This window comes from Globicephala melas, chromosome 3 (genome assembly GCF_963455315.2).
Source record: "Globicephala melas chromosome 3, mGloMel1.2, whole genome shotgun sequence".
Classification (NCBI taxonomy): Eukaryota; Metazoa; Chordata; class Mammalia; order Artiodactyla; family Delphinidae; genus Globicephala; species Globicephala melas.
In genome coordinates this window covers 64,278,189-64,301,646 of record NC_083316.1, presented here as the reverse complement: position 1 = coordinate 64,301,646, position 23,458 = coordinate 64,278,189, and the positions used below count along the sequence as shown (strand labels likewise).

General features: G+C 33.7%; 1 protein-coding gene across 6 annotated transcripts in view; it reads left to right on the top strand.

Moving 5' to 3' along the window:
• The window catches only part of SSBP2 (single stranded DNA binding protein 2), a 302,155-nt gene that overhangs the window by 255,208 nt on the left and 23,489 nt on the right, over positions 1–23,458 (top strand). For 4 of the 6 annotated variants that reach the window (XM_070045161.1, XM_060295971.2, XM_060295972.2 and 1 more), the window contains 5 exons: positions 1,495–1,586; positions 6,508–6,556; positions 16,478–16,513; positions 18,496–18,550; positions 22,164–22,234. In XM_070045161.1, the coding sequence (XP_069901262.1) occupies positions 1,495–1,586; positions 6,508–6,556; positions 16,478–16,513; positions 18,496–18,550; positions 22,164–22,234 (303 nt within the window). The remainder of the gene's footprint in view (positions 1–1,494; positions 1,587–6,507; positions 6,557–16,477; positions 16,514–18,495; positions 18,551–22,163; positions 22,235–23,458) is intronic. The other 2 variants (XM_030846973.3, XM_030846965.3) reach the window with 1 other exon arrangement.

Genomic DNA, 23,458 nt, shown 5'->3' with positions numbered 1-23,458 from the left:
AAATATTATAGGAAATGGGGGCAGGAAATATAGGCTAGAGCTGATCTGTGAATAACACCATAGACCCATGCTGAAGTACAGACTTTATTTGATAGGCAGTGTGGGGCATCATGGCTTTTAAGTGACATAAATAGGACTGAGTTTAAGAAGCACAGTTCTGGAGGCAGTATGGAGAATAGATGGGGAAGGGGAGAGGCTAAGTCAGAGAGACCAACTAAGACAGTACAGTAGTCTCAGTAAATGACAGAGATGAGTGATACGAAGGAGGGCAGTATTTCAAGAGCTGTTTTACAGGTAGAATCAATAGACTTTGGTAACTTGACTGGATATGGAAATTGAAATAAAAGGAAGAAATATCAAGCTCTCAGAGGTTCTTAGCCTGGACTGCTGCATAGAAGGTGACGCCACAGAACTGATTGAGGAAGGCAATATAAAGAACACAGCTGTGAGAAGATAAAATTGAGGTTACCTTTAGGTATGTTGAGTGTGAAATGGTATCCAGATAGAAACAGCTGATAAGAAGTTCAACATATGAGTTATCTAAGAGCTTAGGAGAGACATCATGACAAAATAGATTTGAAATTCCTAACATATAAATAATTGTTGAACTAATGGTAGCAGGTAAGAGTACCCATAAATGTGTATTTATTTAAAAGAATGCTGTGGCTAGAACTTGGGGAAAAGCAACATTTTTAAGAGCTAGCAAAACAAAAGGAGCCAGCAAAGGAGATTGAAGAAGAGTGATCAGAAATGTTGGAGGAATAGGTGGTGTCAGAAAACCGAGCATGAAAGTAGTTGATGATGTCAAAATATATTAATATGATAATGTTAAAAGTAGTCTTTTGGCCCTTGTGGAAACTAAACTAAGCTAAGCTGATATGCATGTTAAAACATTAAAATGTTTTTATCCTTTGAATGCACATAATAGATATTGACAGAAGCCTGTTGAGTCATATAATTCATGCACACATATTTGAAGTATACTTTAGTGTTCATATATTTTTGTGTATCTGTATATTTGTACATTTCTCTCTTGGATATATTATTTTGTGAACAGAAGTTTGTATTCCACTTTCTTATGCTGGATTCACCTATTTGTTTTCAGACTTTATGTAATTTTTCTGAGTCAGACAATTTCAAACATGTTGACTAAGCCCTTTCTTTAAAAACAGAGTTTGGGATTTATGAAATATTTTGTTTGAAAAAGTTCACTGTTGTACAGATATCAGGAAATTAATAAAGATATGTTGAATATTATAATTGCAACTATACCTTAATCACTTAACATGCTCCAATGATTGTACATATTCATGTAGTTTTTAAAAGGCACAAACCAAAGTAATTGTTAAAATAGAAGCAAAAGTACAAGAGTGGACCCTTCTGAGAATGAATTGCACAGGCCTTATCCCATCAGGAGTTATGTAGGGAAATCATTAACCTGCTCTCCTTTCTTTCCCCCCTCCTCTTTGGTTTTGTTTTTTTGTTTTGTGGTAGTCTGACCCTTGGTTATCATTACAGAACTATGGAGGTGCAATGAGACCCCCACTGAATGCTTTAGGTGGCCCTGGAATGCCTGGAATGAACATGTAAGCAAAATGCTATATTATCCTGTAAAGTGTTCTCTTTTCTGTCTTCTAAAGTCACACCAATTTGCAACACAATTTAAGCTCAATTTCTGTGTAGTATAAAATGAAACTGTAGTATAAATGGACTGAACATGAGCTGTAGCATTTGCTTCATTTTCACCACATATTCTCCATGTTTTTCTTCCTTCCCTTGCAACCCTTAATTTTTTTCCATTTTCAAATGCCACAAATGCCAACTTTTAGCCTGATTTTCATGTTTATCATAAAAATGAGTCTTTTATAAATAAGCACATAATATTTATGTAGTCCATACAAAAGTATGAAGAGATGATGACGCCAGGACCATGACTTGACTTTACAGAAGTAGATGATGGAATATCGTTCATTTTAACACATATAGCGTGATTCCTATGAGTTTTAAATTCTTATAAATATATATATATATGTCTTTACTTTTGTTTTGTTGGGACCATTGTTAACCGAGGAAGAAGTCTCTCTGGTAGTTTCTTCTTTATTAAAGAACTTTCCATAGTATACTTTCTTTTGAAAATTCAAAATATACTTAGGGAGTAAACTAACAGTTTTTTTTGTTTTTTGTACTGAAAGGGCCTTTCAAGCCCAAAGAGAGTAGTTGCTTCTATCAGCCAATATAATGCAATTTGTTAAGGAATTTTTATTTATTTTTCATTATCTTACTAGCCCTCAAAGTTCCATATACGCCCAGAACTTGTGAATGACTTTCATTAATTGATTAGAGGATCCAAGTCCATGATGTAGCCTAAAGAAAATTTATCAGAAATAATGAAAGAGCTCTATATAGGGTTCTGGGTAGTCTCCTCTAATATATTTCCCATTAGTCCATGTTTTGGTTACCTACCTATCAAATTAAACAACTCTGCCATCATTTAATAGCATTGAATATATGAGCTCTTTTGATGTACATAGGGATTTGTTTAAGTTTCTGGAACCATTTTCATGGAAAGCAGTTTTGCCTAAAATAGAAAATAGGTTAATAGGTGGATACCAGCCAGGCTCAAAACTAACAGAACAAGGGGAAAAAGTAGGTCAAATTTTCCTATCATGTCTTCTTACTTTTAAAGTAAAAATGGATAGACATGAAGTCTGACTTTTCTTAAATTCCTCAAAGGTTTAGGCTTATTAATGGTTTCTACAAAAAGGAGTGATATCTTGTGCTTATATCAAAAGCTGAAACTCTTAACAATAGGATTTAGATACATATAAAATTTACCTACCTAAGATTCTGACTTTAAAATAGAATGCCTTTTAAAGAATAATTTTGAATACTATGTATAGAGGTAAGGAGTATACATTTTGAATGCTATGATCAACCCAAAATTCTCTTTAAATGTTAAGAATGTATCTAATATCATTTTGTAGTGATGTGGTTGACTTTAGATCAACACAGTTTTGCTAGTATAGAGGAAAGTTATTCTCATATGACTATTAAGAGACTCAAATAGCTTAAAATTGTCTCATTCCTTTCTCACATACATTTAAACAGATACATAAGGGTACATTTAATTCCCTGGACTATGGAGACTAAAAGTATGGCTGAAAATTTCAAATGATTATTTTTGTTCATATTTGGGTTTCTCATTTAAATATACCCAGATATTTTAAAATATTTTTATTACATAATATTTTACTATTTATATAATATCTGTTTTTTAAAGAGCCTTTAAGCTTTACAGACTCAAATTTCCATTATTTGTTACTGTTGACTGTTATTTGGAGTCTTATACCATTTTCAGTTTTCTATAAATTAGGATTCAAGGACAATGAAATCACAAATATTTCCCTCTAACAGGGAAAGTTCTGAAGTATGGAAGGTCCAACCAGAGAGACTCATTCTCTTATTGATATTGGCCCCAAGAAAGCAAAAGTGAATTTAACAATAAAACATATTATTGTCTCCATTGTACTCAAAAAATTTTATTGAAATTCACTTCATAATTTATTATTGTTAAAACAAACTAAATCTTACTGTATTATGGCAAGTAAGTATTTCTAACTGGAATTATGGCTCCCTTCATGTCACTGTTTTACATGTTGGCTAACTTAAAAATTAAAGGAAAAGGCATTAGAATAGTGTTACCTTAGGCTATGTTTTTAAGAGTCTAAGATATTTGTGTGTTGGGATCAGGAGGGATCTACTGGAGGATCATATCTGGATGAGGTTTCTTTAGCTCGTCACTTTTTATTATTTGACACCAAAGTATAATGACAGTAAGGAATACCAAACCCCGGTCATTAAAGTAACTAAATACCATAGTCTGTAACTGCAGCTTTCTCTCTTATATTGACACCAAACCATTGGGAACAAAATTCTGATAATTTTGTTGTTAAAAAAATATTGGTGACCTCTAAAGAAAATAGTTATTCTGATATGATTTTTACATTTCCATGCTCCAAACTCAGGATAAATCATATGTAGTGTCACCTAAAATTAAAGTAAGAGTATACTTTTAATGTTTATATAACTAGTATTATATATTTAGAAAAAAATTTAATATCCAATTCAGTAGTTTAAAGTAGAATTTACAAACAACAGCCACAATGTAAATGTTTTCAAATGCATTATAGATTATTTTTTAAAGAAAATTATATTTCTAAATAAACTACAGTTTTACAAATTTCAAAAGAGTGTAGGATTCAGTATTAAAATATTTCTAATTCAACTTTGTATACCTTGCTATTTTATAGAAACTAAGAGGACAAATAATTTCAAAGGATCTAGACTTTCTTGTTCTAAATCACATCCTATAGAATTATAAAGTTTGTATGGTTATTATCTCGAAATGACTGAATTACAGAAAAAAAAGAGAATTTTTCTCTTTGGTAGTCATGGTTGCCTTGATTTAATCATATCCATATACCCTTACCAAAAATTAAAGACTTCTTTTAAATTTCATTTTTCTCTTTATTTTTAAATGAGGCTAACCTGATTCTACTTCAAATTATACTTATGTAGAAATGTACATTCAAAATAATGCCTGTGTAATAGTTTGTAGATTACTCTCTTGATAATACTGATGGCCCTCAAAAGGAGTAGGAATTACCACACTTAAGAAGTTGTTCTAATAGAACTACTCACTACTATAACCCCCACTTTATTTAGCAGTATTTGCAAAACTGAAAATGTTTTCAAACACAATGGTAATGGTGGGGTAAATTTAGCTTATTCAAATGAGTTAACATTTAACCCATTACATTAAAATGTAACAATATGAAATACATGGTGAGCTGAGATTAGATTAGTATTTGTCAAACAATTGAACTGCATAAAAGGTATTTTATGGTTCTTAGAATAAATTTAACATTTAACTTCATCTTATTTAATTTGTATTTACTTAAGTAAAATGTTTAATTATTTTAACATTTAGTTTAGCACATTAATTTAACATTAAACAAATTTTTAACTAACAAAATTATTTTATATTTAATATCTCTTATTCATACAGTCCTTGTTTAAACATAATATTTCAAAATATGAGATTGTCTGCATGTTGTTGCATACAAATTTTTCCCATGATTTGGATATATAGTATATTTTTATGTTGTTTTAAGATAAATATTTTCCAATTTCTTTACTGTGTTTTATTTAACGTCAAACAAGTCAAGTGTTTTACTTGATCAGCGTATATCTTATGCTTTACCTCAGTTTCTGTCCATTAAGACACTGAATCCTCTATGTAAAATCACCTTTCCAAAGTGTTCCAGTAACTAATTGTAAAGTCCTCGTCATTATCCTAGAGAGGAACTATTTCCAGAGACAATACACGTGCCCCTCACCTTCTCCCTATGCATGATACTTTGACCAAGTCCATTCTGGTCAAAAGGGGACTTGCACTTGGGCATCCTAATAGAGCCTAAGGACACAATTTTTCATGCCCTTCCCTGCTGTTTACATTCCTGGGGAACCCCAAAATAATACCCAGAACAGTTCTAAATATTCCAAGCAAACATGGGTAATATAGCTAACTTGGACAGCCTCTATCTAGCATTTAGAACTTTAGGTTTAAGGTCCCTAGGATAAGAATCAGGGGACTTTTTTTAAATTAAAAAATGTCACAGTGTTTTCATTGAGATTAGAGGAAAAAGGGGAATTTTGAGTGACTCTAATTAGAGAAGACCTGCTGACAGTAGTCTACTTTTTATCAGGCAGTATATATTCAGGTACACTTAATACTAAAAAGCAAATGGACAAGAGATGTTTTTAATTTAATTAGGCATTAATTTTGTTTTAAAAGCTTTATGTCCTTTTAAGCTATACAATAGGGAACATTCTCCCTCGCCCTAACATGAAGTAATATATTGACATACATTAGCATAGATTATCTCCTATTTTTCCCCAAGATTTACCCTGGCCACTGTCTTGAGCTACAATTATGAAAACAAGAAATGTGTTTCCCTTGTTTAATAGTAACCAAATCATCACCAGCACCGAAAGATAGACTGATATATAGATGTATAAAGTAACATGATATTCTATGCAATTTTCTGAAGAGGAGGCAAATTTAGATACCTACTATGTACATTTATTCATTTGTAGCTTAAGAGCAATCATTTTATGTATAATGATATTTCACAAATAATTTCATTTTCATTTTGAATGATACATGCAGCACTTAGTATTGTCACAATTATCTTTTATATTTATCTCATAATTAGTGATGAAGCTGTTTAAAACAGCTGTAAAACAGTGAAAGCTGTTTGGGGGAATGATAAAATTTTTGGATTTTAGAAATAAAAAAGCTGTGAAAATATAAAGAGTAATTTCAGTGCTGGACTGGAACTGCATGGTAACTGAATTATAAATGTTTGTATTTTATGATGTCATTGCTTACTGTGAAATATTCAGAGCATCAGTTAAAATTTCATTTGTCATTTTGTCTTACAGGGGTCCTGGTGGTGGTAGACCTTGGCCAAACCCAACAAATGCCAACTCAGTGAGTATATGTATTTTTTTCATTTTCTTTGCACTTTGTAGCATTTAACAACAAAAATCTGTTGCTTTTGAAAGCCCTGCAATTGGTTATATTAACCTTTTTTTTAAGAAATCATTCAAAAAATAAATTTTTATATGTTTTTAGAAAAATATGTATAACTTTTGAAATTATGTGATTTTTTTCACTTCAAGGTCTAATGTAAACATGCATTCTATGTAGATTACCAGGCCCTCAAAAATAGAGGAGTAGTGTGATTTAAGGATACTCTACGGTAGCCTACATTTATCGTAAAATTTATCATATAATGAATTCACCTTCTCAAATAACTATAATAATTACTAAGTTGCCAAATAAAATCAATCTCAGTTATTATTATTATATTTGCTGTTCTGGTTATACCTATTTGCTCTCTCGCTGCCCCAAGAAGGAAGTACACATTTACCTTGTGCCTGTGGGCTAAACTGCCATCCTTACACTTGTATCTATGTATCTGACATCATGGGAATTTTCCTTACAAGTTTTGTGGCCATGATTTGACTGCGTAAATATTTTTGTCTCTTATTAATGTCACAAATATAGGCACAGGTTAAAAATGAAGCTTTCAATCTTAAAATTAATATCGATATGATTTTAAATTTAATGACCCTGGAGATTTTTTTCTTGACTTTTGAAACCTTGAGTTCTTCAATCTGCGAGAGAGCTCTGCTCTGTACATTTGTGTAGTATGTGCACTGCACAAAGATGCCTGAGTCTAGGGAGTCAAAAGGAGGCTGAAATATAGCTGTTTTCCACTTGTGAAGTCTATGGATTCTGCCCAGAAGGGATGCCTTTTGCTAATATGCAGAGGTACCTTCACTGACTAGCAGTGGCCTTAATGCTAAATAAACATGAAACTGATTCAATGTTTAATGTTAATTTAAACTTAAAGAAAATTTAAAGTGAAGTGTGGGTGGTATAGAAAGAATCATCCTAAATCCATTGCTATTCTAAAGCAGAAATCACTTTCTTCTCAATTAAGTAACTGTCATTTTTTTAGAGAAAACATTTACTTTATATTATCTGCCTGTCTCTTAGTTTCAATAGCTATTACAGTTGCTAATTAAATAATATTGTTTGGGGTGGAGAGTGTGATGTTGCTGCTTCCGTTTGGGTCTTCAGTTCACTATTTAAGTTCAACAAATCTTCTAAGATACCATTTTACCTGATTATGTTGTAATATGACTATCTTTTCTCCTCCAAATTTCTTTTAGTCTGCTTATATACTTTTGACTAGTTCACATTTCTATTTGCCTCTTGTTATATATGCCTTTCAGATTTCAAGATTTCACTTTTAAAAGGCATCTAACTAGCAGCTCAAGATACTTTCTTTGAACTCCCCATTAAAATACCTATAAAGGTGCAGAAAAACAAATTTTTAATAACAGTGAAAACTCTTCAAATCTTCTTATTGTCAGAATCTGGAAAGAATTTCTGTTATCTACATGTCTGATGAAACTGGGTTAAAAAGCACAATCGACGACGCACCTTAGCTAGTAAGCCTTCCTGCCTACAAGCAAGAGGACCCTCTCTCCTTCCTCCTTGCCAGCTCAGCCAGCCATCCCCTCCACTGCCCACCTCCTGCAGGACCTCCTTTTGTACACTTATCTGGAGATACTATCCTCCAAAAGCCACCGAGGAAGGTGGGCAGGATATGATACTAAAGGTGGTGCATTGCACCTAGTGGGTATGTTATCCAAGTGAAGAGTATTAGGTAGAGGCAGAGATGAGGAGAGAGTTATGCTTTCTGATCATTTTTAGTTTTTAGATACCTAAACAACTCTTGGGGATTTCACAGAGCCGAGCACGTGGATAGGAGAATGTACTGTATCAGGGCAGCAGCTCTGCATTATTTTAGACCCTGAGAAACACTAGGCGTTAGGGAAGGAGCTGTGCATATCAAACTACTGAACAACCACTGTGAAATGGGCATTTGGCCAGCACACATGTAGGCACATAATCAAGTTGAAAGCAGTCCCTTCTGTTAATATATACCGCATATGGGTACACTTCCCCCCAAAGAATTTGAATAGGGAAAAGTTGTGAAGGAACACCTATACTTTTCTCTTTGGAAAAAGAAAGGAGTCATCATCCTGAGCACAGAAAGGAAAAGCATTCCTCTGAATATGATAGATTATGAGAAGAAAAAAACCAAAGACAACTGATGACTTTCTAGCAAAAACATAAGGCTTACATGAAGCAAAGCAAAAGTATTAAAGAGAGATTCTTTTCCCCTAAGCACCATTGATTATGTTGTAGTGACAATTTATCTGTATTATTTTGAATTCCAAGTTCTTTTGACTTTTTGTCCATATTTAAAATTACAAATACTTTTCATTTGGTATCAATACAGTAAGCCTCTGGCTCCTCAGAGCAGCACATTAAAGTGGCTGGCTGTTTTGTTTTTGTTGTTTCCAAATATGTTTTATATACTTTTTTTTCTTTTAAATACTTTGTGTTTCCTAAAAACAAAGACATCTTTCATAACCATAGTATAAGGATCAAAATTTAAAAATTAATATTGATGTAATCCATTTTCTAAGCTGTACACCTTATTTTGATTTCACCAGTTGCCCCAACAATATCCTTTGTAACAAAAGAAAATCCCAGTTCACTTGCTGCACTCATCTGGCATGTCTCTTTGTCTCCTTTAACCTGGAACAGGTCCCTTAACTTTTGTCTTTTGTAAACTTGGAGTTTTGTTGACTGCAAGCCAGTTATTTTGTAGAATGTCCCATAAGTTGGTCTTGGCTGATGGTTCCTCACGATTAGATTCATGTTATATATATTTGGCAGGAATCCACAGAAGTAATTTTGTGATTTGCTCAGTGCATCATTTCAGGGGGCATATGATGGTGATTTATCTATTACTTGTGATGTTAACTTTGATCACTTAGTTAGATGATGCTTGTTAGGTTTCTCCTAGCTTGTTAAATTACTATTTTTCCCTTTGTAATTTTCAACCTGTGAAGACATACTTTGACACTATCATAAAGATCCTACTTTAATCTGCTACTTTTAGTATCCATTGATGAATCTCGCCTGAATCGTTTTTTTGCTGTGTTGGTTGCCGAATGTCTACTTTCTAATTCTGTCTTTCCTTCTCCACTTATTAGTTGACTTTCTACTATAAGAGATTTTCTTTCTTCTCCAATCATTCATGTAATCCAAGGTACTCGTGGATTCTTACCTTGTCCAATAGGTTTTTTTAATACTAAAATCATTTCAGATTTGTCCAGTTAAAACCCTTTCAGGTTGGATCATTTGTCCTTTTGACATGACCCCATTATTCTTTGAGCATTTTGAAGCTCATATTTTCCCAGTCTTAGCCTTGGAAACAGCCATTTTTTAAGGGTCCCTGGTTCCTTTTAGTGGAGAGTGGTATTTAGAACCCATTGGAGTAATCTAGCTTCTAACCCTCTCAACCAACAGAACTAGGATACAGATGTATGTATACACACACACACACACACATCTATATCTTTCTGTATCTCTACATATTAAAACCATGAGTGCACACTGCAGCACTATTTATAATAGCCAAGACATGGAAGCAACCTAAATTTCCATCAACAGATGAATGGATAAAAGAAGATGTGGTACATATATACAATGGAATATTACTCAGCCATAAAAAAGAATGAAATAATGCCATTTGCAGCAACATGGATGGACCTAGAGATTATCATACTAAGTGAAGTAAGTCAGACAAAGACAAATATCATATGATATAACTCATATGTGGAATCTGATTTTTAAAAAATAATACAAATGAACTTATTTACAAACAGAAACAGACTCACGGATATCGAAAACAAACTTATGGTTACCAAAGGGGAAACGTGGAGGGGAGGGATAAATCAGGAGCTTGGGATTAAAATATACACACTACTATATATAAAATGGATAATCAACAAGGATCTACTGTATAGCACAGGGAACTCTACTCAATATTCTGTGATAACCTGTATCAGAAAAGAATCTGAAAAAGAATGAATCTATGTATATGTATAACTGAATCACTTTGCTGTACACCTGAAACTAACACAACATTGTAAATCAACTTTTATCCAATAAAATTTTTTTAAAACCCCGTGAGTGCACACTGGTGCTTCAACTTCAATTCAGTACAACAGAGTTCATTCTAGACTTTCTGCTTTCCAGGTTTATACTTCACTTCTCTGAAAGTGAGAAATCTACCAACCATTATCCACAATACATTTATTTATCTGCTTAATCTTTATCTTTACATAGTTTTGTCATATACAAGTGTTTTGATCAAAAATGTTTTTGGCACTGTTTTGCATGGCAGCAGGAGAAACATTTTTAAGGACAAATTTATGTTTTTAATTCAAAATAAGAGTACGATTTTTTACTTTTAACTTCCTTCACTCTGAGCATTACAGTACTGGCCTCAGATTCTTACTTGGAAGCTTATTTACAAGTCTACCAACCATTTTTTTTTCTTTTTTATGTTTTTCACAAAGAACTGTGGATTTGGGTTGAACTATAAAGCAAGTTCTAATCATTAAGTAGCAAGCACTTTTATCAAAAATATCTTAATTAGCTTTGTCTGCAGACACTTTTGATTACAAGGTATAGAAAACTAACCAAACTAGGCTCATATTGAAAGAGAATATTACTGGATCGTGTATCTGAAAAGTTCAGATATAAATTTGCTTTGGGGTACATTTGGTTCCAAGTATTCAAATAACATCATCAGACACTGCCTCTATTCATTGCTTACCTTTGTTCCACTCATCTGGCAAGAAGGCCCTGTGAAACTCCAGATTTATATCCTCACAGCTCCCTGTTGAGTACAAAAGAGCGCAACTCTATCAGTTAAGCACAGGTATTGGGAATAACTAACTGAACTGGATTCACTTAGCTTGGGTACATAGACTCATTCATGAACCAGTTATGTACAATGCTCTATCGGCCAGGCCTAGGTCACACACCCACTTCCTGAGCCCCACCCGAGCCACATGGAAAAATAAGGGAGGTATGGTTCAAAGAGAATTCAAGGAATTGTTGGCAAAAGAGGGGATAGGCAGAAACGACAAACGTTCAGTATAGCATTGTATTCATCAACTCACTAGCTGGACAGATAGAAGAGAAAACCCCTTTAAGGAAAAATGAGGATCTACTACAATGATTAAGCCTAAGAGAAATACAAATATTTTACTCCAAATAGGCTCTGCCCTGTACAAATAGATGCTCATTTTTTTTAAAGAGCATTACAAAATAATAGAATATTTTCAACTTTACACTGACACAGATAATGTTCCCCTTGCGATTTCTGGTGAACTGAATTTCAGTGCTTTTAAGGTAGTTTTGAAATTCACAGTTGACGAAAGCTACTTAGCTAAAATATAAAGCTACTTAGCTAATCTTTTTTTTAATGAAGCCAAAAAACTTCTTGTTATTCTGCTGTTCCCCCTACCACAGCACCAGTCATGGATATTAGGAGTCAGAATATTTGGATTGTTGTCACAGCTCTTGAATTTTCTGTCTAGCTTAACCAGACAATACATATGGCCCTTAATTTTATCATCTGTCAAATAAGAGATTCTTGTTCTATGATTCTGATCTTCTACCTCTCTGGTCTTGCTTATCTTCTACATCTGCATTTTCATCTTTCATTTCATATTAATGGTTATTTTGTGTAGCATATGGGAGAGGGGTGGAGGGATGAGATTAATTACATTGGGAAGAATCTGGTCACTAGAGGTGGAGAAAGGCCTGGACAAAAGTAAAGAGAAAGGGAAATGCAGGCAATGTGTGAGAAAAAATTATTAGATTCTTAGTGGCTGGGAACATAGATTTGGAAGGCAAAGCTGGAAAAAGAAAAATGGGACCATGATGTGTTCAGGGCTCTGAATGCTGAGAAATCTGTAATTATCATCTGTGTGGAACAGAGCTGTGTTTTAGGAAGATAGCATATAAAATGGACACATAGGGAAACAATATTAGGAGAGTATAGTAACAGACCTTATAAAATGTTGTCAGAGCCTAAGGTAAAAGCAGTGGAGAAAGGATGGCCGAGATAAATGTCTCACATAGAATCAAAAATACCTGGTGACTTGTTGGACTTGAGGATAAAGAAAGTGAAGAAGTTGAAGGTGATTTCAAGTCTTTGAACATTATAACATAATGTGTTATAATTTAAATATATAACCTTCAACCTCTGCTGAGTCCTCACTGATGTGTGTGACCAGCAATTTTTTTTAACTCTTCTTTAGTCGCCTGCCTTTCCTGCACTTCTTATCTTTGGCCCCTTCTCTATTAGCTAAACTTGTCTCATATTTTATAGAGGAAAAAAAACAAAACACCATTGACTCAAATTTCTTCAAATTCTACCCTTACCTCCAATATTATAAGACCTTTAATCGTTTTTCTTTCCGCTTGTCTCAGAAATGTTCTCAACGCTAACTGTTTTATCTGTTCTCTTTATTCCATGTCTTGATGTCTCTACATATCTTGCTCATTCATTTTCTAAAGGAGTTTTCATCAATCCCTTTCCATTGGCTGGAACTTTCCCTAACACTGTGCCAATGAACAAAATCCCAAGACAACCTTAAAACCCCCAGTCTTTCACTCCTCTAGAGTTGGGAGGGGGCAACTGATAGAAAACTTCTCTCAACCCTTCCTCAGTCTCAAACCACCATCCAGTGTCTCTCACACATTGAATCCCTCACCACCATTCTCCTGGACAGTGAATTCCTTGATCCTCTTTTCCATTTCATTACTATGTGGTAGTGCAGTGCCTGAAATATAACAGGTGATGGACGAAGATTGATTGAATTGACTTCTCAACTGTTTCAATTCCCATGAAAAGTACTATTCTGAAGGTTACTAGTCACCTTCTACTTACTAACCAAAAATAATGACTTATTTTCTGTCCTCATCATACCTGACCTTTGAAATATTTGATACCTTGGTTTTGTTTAAATGTCTCTTCATTTCTTTTCTCGATTTAAATAATGTGTTTTTTTCCATATTTGTACTAGCATATTCCTTTTTATTATTTATTCTTAGGTGTGTCACAGAAAGGTTGAAAGACTTGAGCCTGACAGAGCTCAAAAATAAGCCCAGTTTAGGCATTTCCTAGCCAAGCTGCCCCAACTCCTTGCTTCTTGAAAGTCTAACTTGCTTGACTTTTTATGAGATATTTTCTCCTGATTTTCCTCCAGTCACATTATCCGCCCTTTCTTAACTAGTAATGTTCTTTAATTCCAATCTTGGGCTTTTTTTTTTTCATTTTAACATTTTCAACTATCACTAAATCTAATCAAATCCTAGATTAAAGTCTCGTGCCCAGCACAAAATGGAAATTTATTCAATTGAAGCTTTATCTCTAGTCCTATCTCCAATGAGTTCTAGACCTCTGTTTCCAAATATCTGTTGATCAGATCTAACTCAGTGTCTATTAGTGCTTTCCAATTCGACATGTCAGGTATTCCCCAAACTTGTCCCCCACTTCCTAAATTCCCTATATATAAATTAGTAGCACCATCATCCACCCAGTCAGCAAGTTGGAAACCTTAGAATCACCTTAACTTCTCCCTTCCCTTGTCCACCACACCCAGTTTGTCATCAAGCCCTGCGGAGTACCTCTGTGAAAAGTCTGTCAAATTCTCTTACTCCTACTTATCTTGATCAGCCCTGCCTAGAACACTTTTTACCATCTCTTGCCTAGACTTTTTGCAATGGTCTCCTAAATTGTATTCATGTTCCATAATGCCTCTAGAGTTATCTTACTAAAACATAAATTTGAACATGTCTCTCTAAAGCCTGTGACTCCCTATTTCCAACAGCATAAATCCAGTCTGACCATATAGCCTCATCATCTACCACAATCCCCTGTACATCCCACACTGCAACAACTGTGTAAAATCACATATACCATTTCCCTAATAAACCGTGTACTTTCACATTTCTTTTTCAAATGCTGATCCTTCTCTTTGTCTTTCTAATGGACCCCCACCCTCTCTAAGTCCTAGCTGCCCAGCTCAAATAACGTCTTCTATACCCACACAGTACTTCTACCTACATTGTCATATTTTGTTTCTCAGGCTAGGCTGGCAGATGCTGATGTAATTTACAAGAATGCAGGTTCCATAAAGCGCTAGGGATAGGAGCCCAAATCCTCCTTTCTCTTAATGAGGGCAACAAAGACTATGAGGTAGAAACAGTGAGGGTAAGCCAAAATTAAAGAGGAATTGTGATGGGATAAGATTCTGGTTGGAATATAGAATGTTATTTGTGAGTGCCATGAGGAACAAGAAAAATGTCAGTCAGGAAAGTTGTTTAGATCTCTGTGCAAAACCTTTTAGGATGTATTCGTGCTCAGAAATGGAAAAGGGGGGTATATTGGAAAGGAAAGGAAAGACAGTGAGTGTAAATTCCAAAGATCTAAAGAGTGGTTAGATCATATCTTGAAGTTGCTTAAGGGTGACGGTAGGCAATAGAAGCAGAAGAACATGAGCCAGGTGCTAAAGCTGTAAGGAGATGAAAGCTGGAGCCAACAGATAAGTTGGTGATTTGGAGAGGGCAGGTGCACATGTTTAAAATTATAAGCAGAGGATGGATAGTAGATCATGAACTGCAGAGGACCCTAGAGAGCAAAGCTATCTTCATTCACCAAGTCGAGTAAATGTCTACTGCCATAGGGATCCGCATACTCATAGAAGTGATCGTTATCACTAGTGATACTGGACACTCCGGTAACGGCCACCTGCAGTGCTGAGTTTCCCCACAGGTGGACCAACCAGAGGCTCAGACACCTGTGGTCTGTGCTTAAGGCAAAGCAAGGACACCAAACAATGAGGAGAGAGCTTTCAAATAACTCAATATTAAAGTCAAAGGAAAACCATAACTTTGTTGTATTCCTTTCTGCTTACTTTATTGTTTCATATTATTTATGTTTAATTATCAGGAAGGAGTTGGGGTGGAGGGAACATTTAGGTACAGGCATTATAATCTTTTCACCACTCTTAAGGTCCTATTTTGGCCCTGGCTGTCCTACTCCAACAAGACAGTAATTTACTGGCTTTTTTCAGAATAAGGCAAAAATATCTCTTCTGGATGTGCAGAAGGATGTAAGCTAGTGAGCTTGTGTGAAAAAAGAATATTTGGATTTAACTTCTCTATTAATATCCACAGTTAAGGGGTTATTTTTAAATATATGTTTTCCAGTTTTCATTTCTTAAATTATCACAGCAATGTCGTATTAATACCTTCTAATCTCTAGAAAAGAGCTTAGTTAGGAGCTTGATTTGAAGGGAAAGAGGGAATATGTTACCCATATCTGATCCCCACAAATTAGTAGTCTTCGGAGACGTACATTAACAAAATCTTTTGCATTCATTATATTGTTTTCTAGAAGCTAATTAGAAAGGAAAGGGGGGGAAAATGAGGTTTATATATCAAGTATTGACTACTGCATGAATATAGTAGCCTGAAACCTGTCTTTAAAAAAAATAATGTATCCCAGAATGCACATAAATTAGAAATTGCATCTGTAAAGGCTACTAATTTGAAAAATTCTGGTTTCTGGTTTTTAGCTGCACAAATATATATCTTTTTAATTACAAAATAAGTGTCATTGTATCAAGCAGTGAGTACAACTGCCCTGAAATCCATATAACTTGAAGCTGTAACTCTATCTAAATTTCTCTTGACTAAAATCCTCTCTTTTTTGTAAATCAAGATAATTCTGCATTTTATTCAGTTTTCTAGCACTCAGACCTATATAAATGCCTTTATCCTTTGTGACAAATTTTAAACCTTGACAAAAGTTAGAAAATAGATTCATTTTAGGTCAGTCTGCATACTGCCACATGAATCAAAATATGTATATTTTTTGTCCTGTTCATGTTCCAGATACCATACTCCTCAGCATCTCCTGGGAATTATGTAGTAAGTACATTTGGGTTTGTTTGCTCATAAGAATTGATGTTATGTTCTATTTGGGCAATGACGAGCCCCTGTGTGTTGGCCAAGAAATGAACATCTGATGTGTATTGAGTTGTTTCGTCTGCCAACCTCAGTGTTGATGTTCATTAGTGAAACAGTTATCAATCTGGCCAAAATTGCCCTGAGTGCTGTGTTTTACTTCAGCATGTTTCTGTAAACCACTGCAATACACTGTCCAATCATGAAGAAAGCCATCCCAGTTATGCAATGATATGCTTGAATTTGCAGTTCTTCAGAATAATCTACACTCCCTCCCCACCCCACTTCCCATACACAAAGTCTAAGAAGACATTAAACTTTCTCCCAATCACAAAGAGAATTAGATAGCAGAATAATGACTAGTAATTTGGGGAAGGAGGGCTAGTTTTCATTCTTAGAAACCGAGACCACTTACTCTTCTTCTTATCACTTAGTACATGTTAAAAACTTCCAATTATTTACATTCGTCAAATTAGCAGGTTTTACATGACCTCTTGAACTTGCAAATGACCTTTTAACCATCATCACATTACATCCTTGCTGTATCTCAAGGCCATCATAAAAGATAATTTGTTTATAATATTTAGAGGGAAATGCCTAACAGAGTAGCAAGGGTAAAACGGTAAAAAGAAGAATCTTTCCTAAAGAACTTTTCAGAGGTGGTGGTTAACCAGAGTAGGAAAAAAGGAGCACTTAGGAAGAAGATCAACGCGCATTTTACACTCCATGGAAACTGTTCTGTGACCATAGCGAAAAGCACACGCTGTTTTGGACCTGTGAACTTAGTGCTCAGTATCCCTTTAAGCTATACAAGCTAAGCAAGTCTAACTTTTTGCACAATCTCTATGAAAGTAAAAAAGTTTGAGTAGGGCTTCCCTGGTGGCGCAGTGGTTGAGAGTCTGCCTGCCAATGCAGGGGACACGGGTTCGTGCCCCGGTCCGGGAAGATGGAAGATCCCACATCCCACATCCCACATCCCACATTCCGCAGAGTAGCTAGTCCCGTGAGCCACGGCTGCTGAGCCTGCGCGTCCGGAGCCTGTGCTCCGCAATAAAGAGGACACAACAGGGCAAAAGTTTGAGTAAAACCTATTTTTTCTTAAAGTCAATTAAAAATAGGCTTGATATATATAGTTTTATGAAATTATAGACTTAATTGAAAGTAAATTTAAGCTGTTTAATAAATAGCAATACATATATTATTTGAAATAATTAGTGGGCTATGTCTGTGCACTCCAAATGAAGCAAAAATTTAGCCACTTAATAGTTAATCTGACTACTGTAAGTCTGGACATTCTAAAACTCATTGCCTGAATTATTCATTTTGGTTGCATGAAATAACTGAATTGATTTGAGTCACCTAACATCCATTTCAAACTGATTGTGTACCTACAGCCTTAGAAACCCTCTCATCAGTCAGCATTACCTCTCATTTCTAGTTGATGTGATAGCTGAAGGAACAGTGCATCAGAAGTGTTGCAGTTGATGCTGGCAGAAGAAACAGCATCAATGTATTTTTTTAAACATATGAATATCTTTTGATTTTCAGTTGCCTATAAAAACCAGTGATACAAAATGTAAGAAAATTACAGTAAGCTAAATCACAGATACACATGAATGATTTCTATTGTATGGGATTTGTAAAGGCCTTATTAAATGGTTTCTCCTTAACCTCCTTATACCTGATGTCATTAAGCCATGAATCATAAATCAGCGTTACAGGCTCATTGTTTTTGGAAACTTGTCAAAACAATCTCAACATAGTTAAGCTAAATTATATTTTGCATAACATTGAAATGATTGTGCATTCAAAGAAAATAAATTATGGAGAAAATGTATTTCCTCTGCTGTTTTCAAACTGGATTATTATAAAGTCTAACTTCTGTTTTTCCTTATATTGTTTAATGCCGTGCCTTATTTTTACTGAAATTTTGTGTAATTATTTAGGGTCCTCCAGGAGGTGGAGGGCCACCAGGAACACCCATCATGCCTAGTCCAGCAGGTATTGTAATCGAACTAGCCACGTGGGCATTTGATTCTTAGAGTAAAACCACAAAATACAGAAATTGTTATGAAAGAAAGTTAGTAGTATTCTTTACCTCATTGGTGGTTTCACAAGTTGAGTAGAGGTAGCAAGTAGGAAGAAATAGTGTTCTTAAGTAACTATTGTCCAGTTAGTTTAAGCATTTAGAAAACTCCTGTTGTGTACGTAATAGATTTAATCAGAATGAAAACTGTGTTGATCTGTATGAATTGCCCAATAATTTATCTGACTAAAAGTTTGCTTGAGACTGTGGAAAAGATCCAAACCTCACAACTTAAGAAAAATTCTGCATAAGTAACACATGAAATACATGGATCCATTAGGTTTAATACAGCAAATCAGACCCACCATATCTAGCATCTAAGATAGATGTGGACGTGCTTACAATATCATTTATCCTACACGTCTATAGGTATTTATTAGTTAGCTAACCCACTATGTAGTGGGGAAAGTTTTTTAACCTTTTAAACCAAAATACTTTAATATTCCTGGAATCATGTAGTTATTTTAAATATCTCTTTCCTTTGAGACTTTAATACAAACTATTAAATGTGTCTTGAGGCCTCTGATGGTAGCACAGCCCTCCTAGAAAGCTCCTGGCAACATGTAGCAAGAGCCGTGAAAAAGCTCATACCACTTGACACTATAATCCTACTACTATAAATGATTGGAGGTACAATCCAAGAATCATGTAGAATGATGCTCATTTGTTATAGCCAATAGCAAAATAATAGAAACAACCTTCATGCCTAATCCAATTTTAGTGATATTTTTTAATTAATATTTTATGGACTAAAATGTAACCATTAAAATTATTATCAAAGAAATTTTTATGACACAGAGAAATAAGTGTTCATGATTTAATACAATATGATCACAGTGTTATTTTAAAATATATTACCCTGAACTCTGGGACTTCCCTGATGGTCCAGTGGTTAAGACTCCATGCTTCCACTGTAGAGAGCATGGGTTTGATCCCTGGTTTGGGAACTGAGATCCCGGAAGCCGCACGGCGTGGCCAAAAAAACTAAAATATATTACCCTGAAATCTAAAAAGTAGATAACAAAGAAACAGACTAAGACTTTGTCAGTTTTAACTTCTGGGTAATGAAATATATGGGAAATTTTTATAATTAGAAAAATTTTTTTATTATGTTGCACTGTTAAATTTGTATGTTCTTACGAATTTGTTGAAATCTAAGATACACAGAAGTTTGAAATTAAATATCATTAATCATACCAATCAATATTTTTAAGTTTTGAATCTTTAATTTAGAAAAAGCATAAATTTGATGATTAATTCAAAATTTTACTTTGCCTCACTAACTCTTTGGAATGTATCATAAATATTTCATGGATCTCTGTCCTCAGAACATCTTCAGTGAAGTGAAACAAAATTCAGTGAAGATAGAAGTATATGAATTGAACATCTTGCCCACATTTGCAATCCTTTTGGTGAAGTTAAGGTTTAATTTATGAAGGTAGCATGTGATTAAATAAATACTTCATTACATACTCAAAGAAAGTTTTTGGAGTAACACTAAACTTTTCAGGTGATAAGTAATCTGATCACTTCTTCCTTTCAAACCAGAAATTGCCACCAGTATATCTTGCTAGCTTTTCTGCCTATTCTTTTATGTACTTATCCTTTATCATAGTCAGTCCTCTAATATGAAGCCAATATCCCCCACTCTCCAAAAAATAGGTGCCAGAATATCTATTTTAAAGTTTTTTTGTATATAAAAATAAATCAGACATTTTCTAAAAACTACCAACCTTATTCACTCAATGTTTCTTCATTTTCAGATGCAATTATATTTGATTGGTCTTAAAAGCAATAAAGTTTTCTTTCTGCATATTTTTAAACATACAGCCCATTTTCCTTTCAAATTAATTGCTAAAATTAGTAAGTAAAATTAGTAAGGTTAATAAAGGTGAAAACCCATTTGAAGGTTTCCTATGTTTAAAAAACAATTCCAGCTTTTCTGAAAGATACATTTTTATGGGATAGAGTTTATGCCATGAATTGAATCTAAGTTAGTAGATATTTATTACTTATAGTACACAACATGAGTAAGATATGGTCCCTTTCCTCCTCTCAAAGAAATTATAACCTAGTTTGAAGCAGGAGGGAAAAATAAGACAAAATATTAACTATAATGCAAAGCAGAATTCAGTGGTAGAGGAGCACTCACATACTTTTAAGTATCAGGGGAAAACTTCATGGAAGAGGTAGCATTGGCAATGGGCCTTGAATAGTGAGAGTATAATTTCAGTAAGCGGAGACTGTGTAGAGAAGATGCTCAGAGGAAGAAAGAACAAAAATAAGGTGATGGAAAAGGATCATCATATGCAAGAAAGAACAAGTAGCCTGGGTTGACAGGAGTATAGTGTACATAAGGATGTAAAAATAGTTAAGGCCACAAAAGTAGATTAGGAGCTTACTTAGTATAAACAAACAGGTCAACCAGAGTTGGGCATTTCAACTTTCTCAACAATATGATGTATTAATCTAGAAATAAAAAATAATATTTAGGTTTATGGATCACTGTTTACAAACAAAGTATAAATGGCATCTAACCTACTCTAAAATAATAAATTAACGTCTAATAATCACAAAACAAGAGGAAAAGTAATTGCCCATTTCTCACTCTATGGTTATTGCCATGAGAAAGCAAATAAGTTTTATCTTCTGCCTTGAATCAGTACAAAACATTTGAAAAACATCTTTTTCAAAATAGAGGCCTGCAACATTATATTTAAGAACTATATAATTGTGGAAAAATAGAAAAACATTTTATAATTGATAGTGCCTAAATATAAAACATTAAGCCTTTCACTCTAGGCTATACATTATAAACACATATACTCAGAGACTTAATTAGGACTAGCTAATAGACATGAAATGTAAAATGTTACATATATTTATGTGGATATACACTACAGTTATTTTTATTATAATGAATCAAAAATAAAATGAATGAAAAGATTTTTATCAAAAGTTGTACTAGTGGAAGCTGGCTTTTACTTCAAGCAAGCGAATTTTCATTCCAGTTGTATAGTCTCGTTCTAATATCTTTCTGTGGGAACTAAGCCAGGATATTCCACCAGCTTTTATTAATTATTAGCTAAATAAACTGTTTTTTAAATTGGTCTACAAGAAGCCTAAGGAAATAATACGTTAAAAGCTACTAAATCTGAATTTTAAGAGATTTCTGTTATATGTATACATATAAATTGCTTAGAGAAATCAAGAGATCATGTTTTTTAAAGAAGAAAAAATTTACAGTAACTCTTTAGACTTTTAAAGTAATATTCCTTTTGATCTGAATTATTCAAGTGATTATTCCTAATATATTAGGTAGATATTCCTAATTTACAACCTCAGAATGATAATTTTTGGGTCAGAAAATGACTTACAGATATTTGTTTCTGAACATTAGTAATGACTATTTCGAGTGCTATAGCTATATATATGCATAAGTGTCCAGATCATCTTTGATTATTACTTTGTGATGACTTGGGCATAGATTATAATGAAAGATATTAATTCAGTAATATTTTGTTTCAGACTCAACCAACTCTGGAGACAACATGTATACTTTAATGAATGCAGTACCTCCTGGACCTAACAGGCCTAATGTAACTATGCATTTTTTTAAATTTTTGGAATGTATTTGAAGACTCAAGCTCTAAGTACATTCCTTTTCCTTGATACTGTTTAAGCTTTATATTTTATTATCCAGGATCTTACTGGATATCAAAAAATCAAATTCTGTGTTCTGGGTTGGAAAAAAACATAATATATAACATACATAACAAGAGATTTCATATCAATATAATGGAAATGTAAAACAGAACTTAATTATAAAATGTTGATATGTAGCCTTATTTTATCTCAAATACCTAATAATTAATATTGACTATTTGAAAGTGACAGTTCATGTGTAATCATATGTTCACCTCATTTTACACATCACTAATTTCTTCAGGTGGTTGTTTTTTTTTTCCTGATAAACTTGAAACTAAATTAGGAAGTTGAATATGCCTGTTTTTCTTAAATTTTTGAAACCTGGAGTTTAAATATAGAACTGAAGCAGTTCTACAGAAAGAATTTGAGTGTACTTAATAAAGCATAGGTCATGATTTTTCCATGAACGCGTACAGAAAAATGATATCTATAAGACTACATATTAACAAAAAATATAAGAAAATACAGTTAATACATATATATATATATGAATAAAAGGTAGCTCAAATTAAAGAAAAATCAAAACACATATAAAGAATTTCCAAAACTATACCAAAAACTGGGGATGAAATCTTATAATTGAGCTTCCTAGCAAAGGGAAACTTTAAATTGTCCAGTATGTTACGGTACTTGAAATATGGCTAGTCCAGACTGAGATGTGCTGCAGGTATGAAACACACCCTGGATTTTGAGGACTTAATATGAAAAAATATATAAAATAGCTCACTAAAATTTTATACTGACTATTTTGATTGATAATTTTGATTATATAAGTAAAATTATTAAAATTAACCACCTGTTTCATTTTACTTTTTAAACATGGCTGCTAATAAATCTAACTTTATTTACGTAGTTCACATTTGAACCTTACATATTATTTCTGTTAAGCAGCACTGCCTTCAGTTACCAGTATTCCCTTTGTATAATCAAATAGATTCTTTTTCAGGAAAAAGAATTTTCTGTCAGTAATGTCTAAAAGGTGTTTTCACAGAGATTTTAAAGAACACTGAATATGATCATGAACAATGTTCATTTCAGAAATGCAGCACAAATGTAGAAAAGCTCTTCATACTGCAATTTCAGATCTTAAAACTTGATATTTGAAAGGGAGGGAA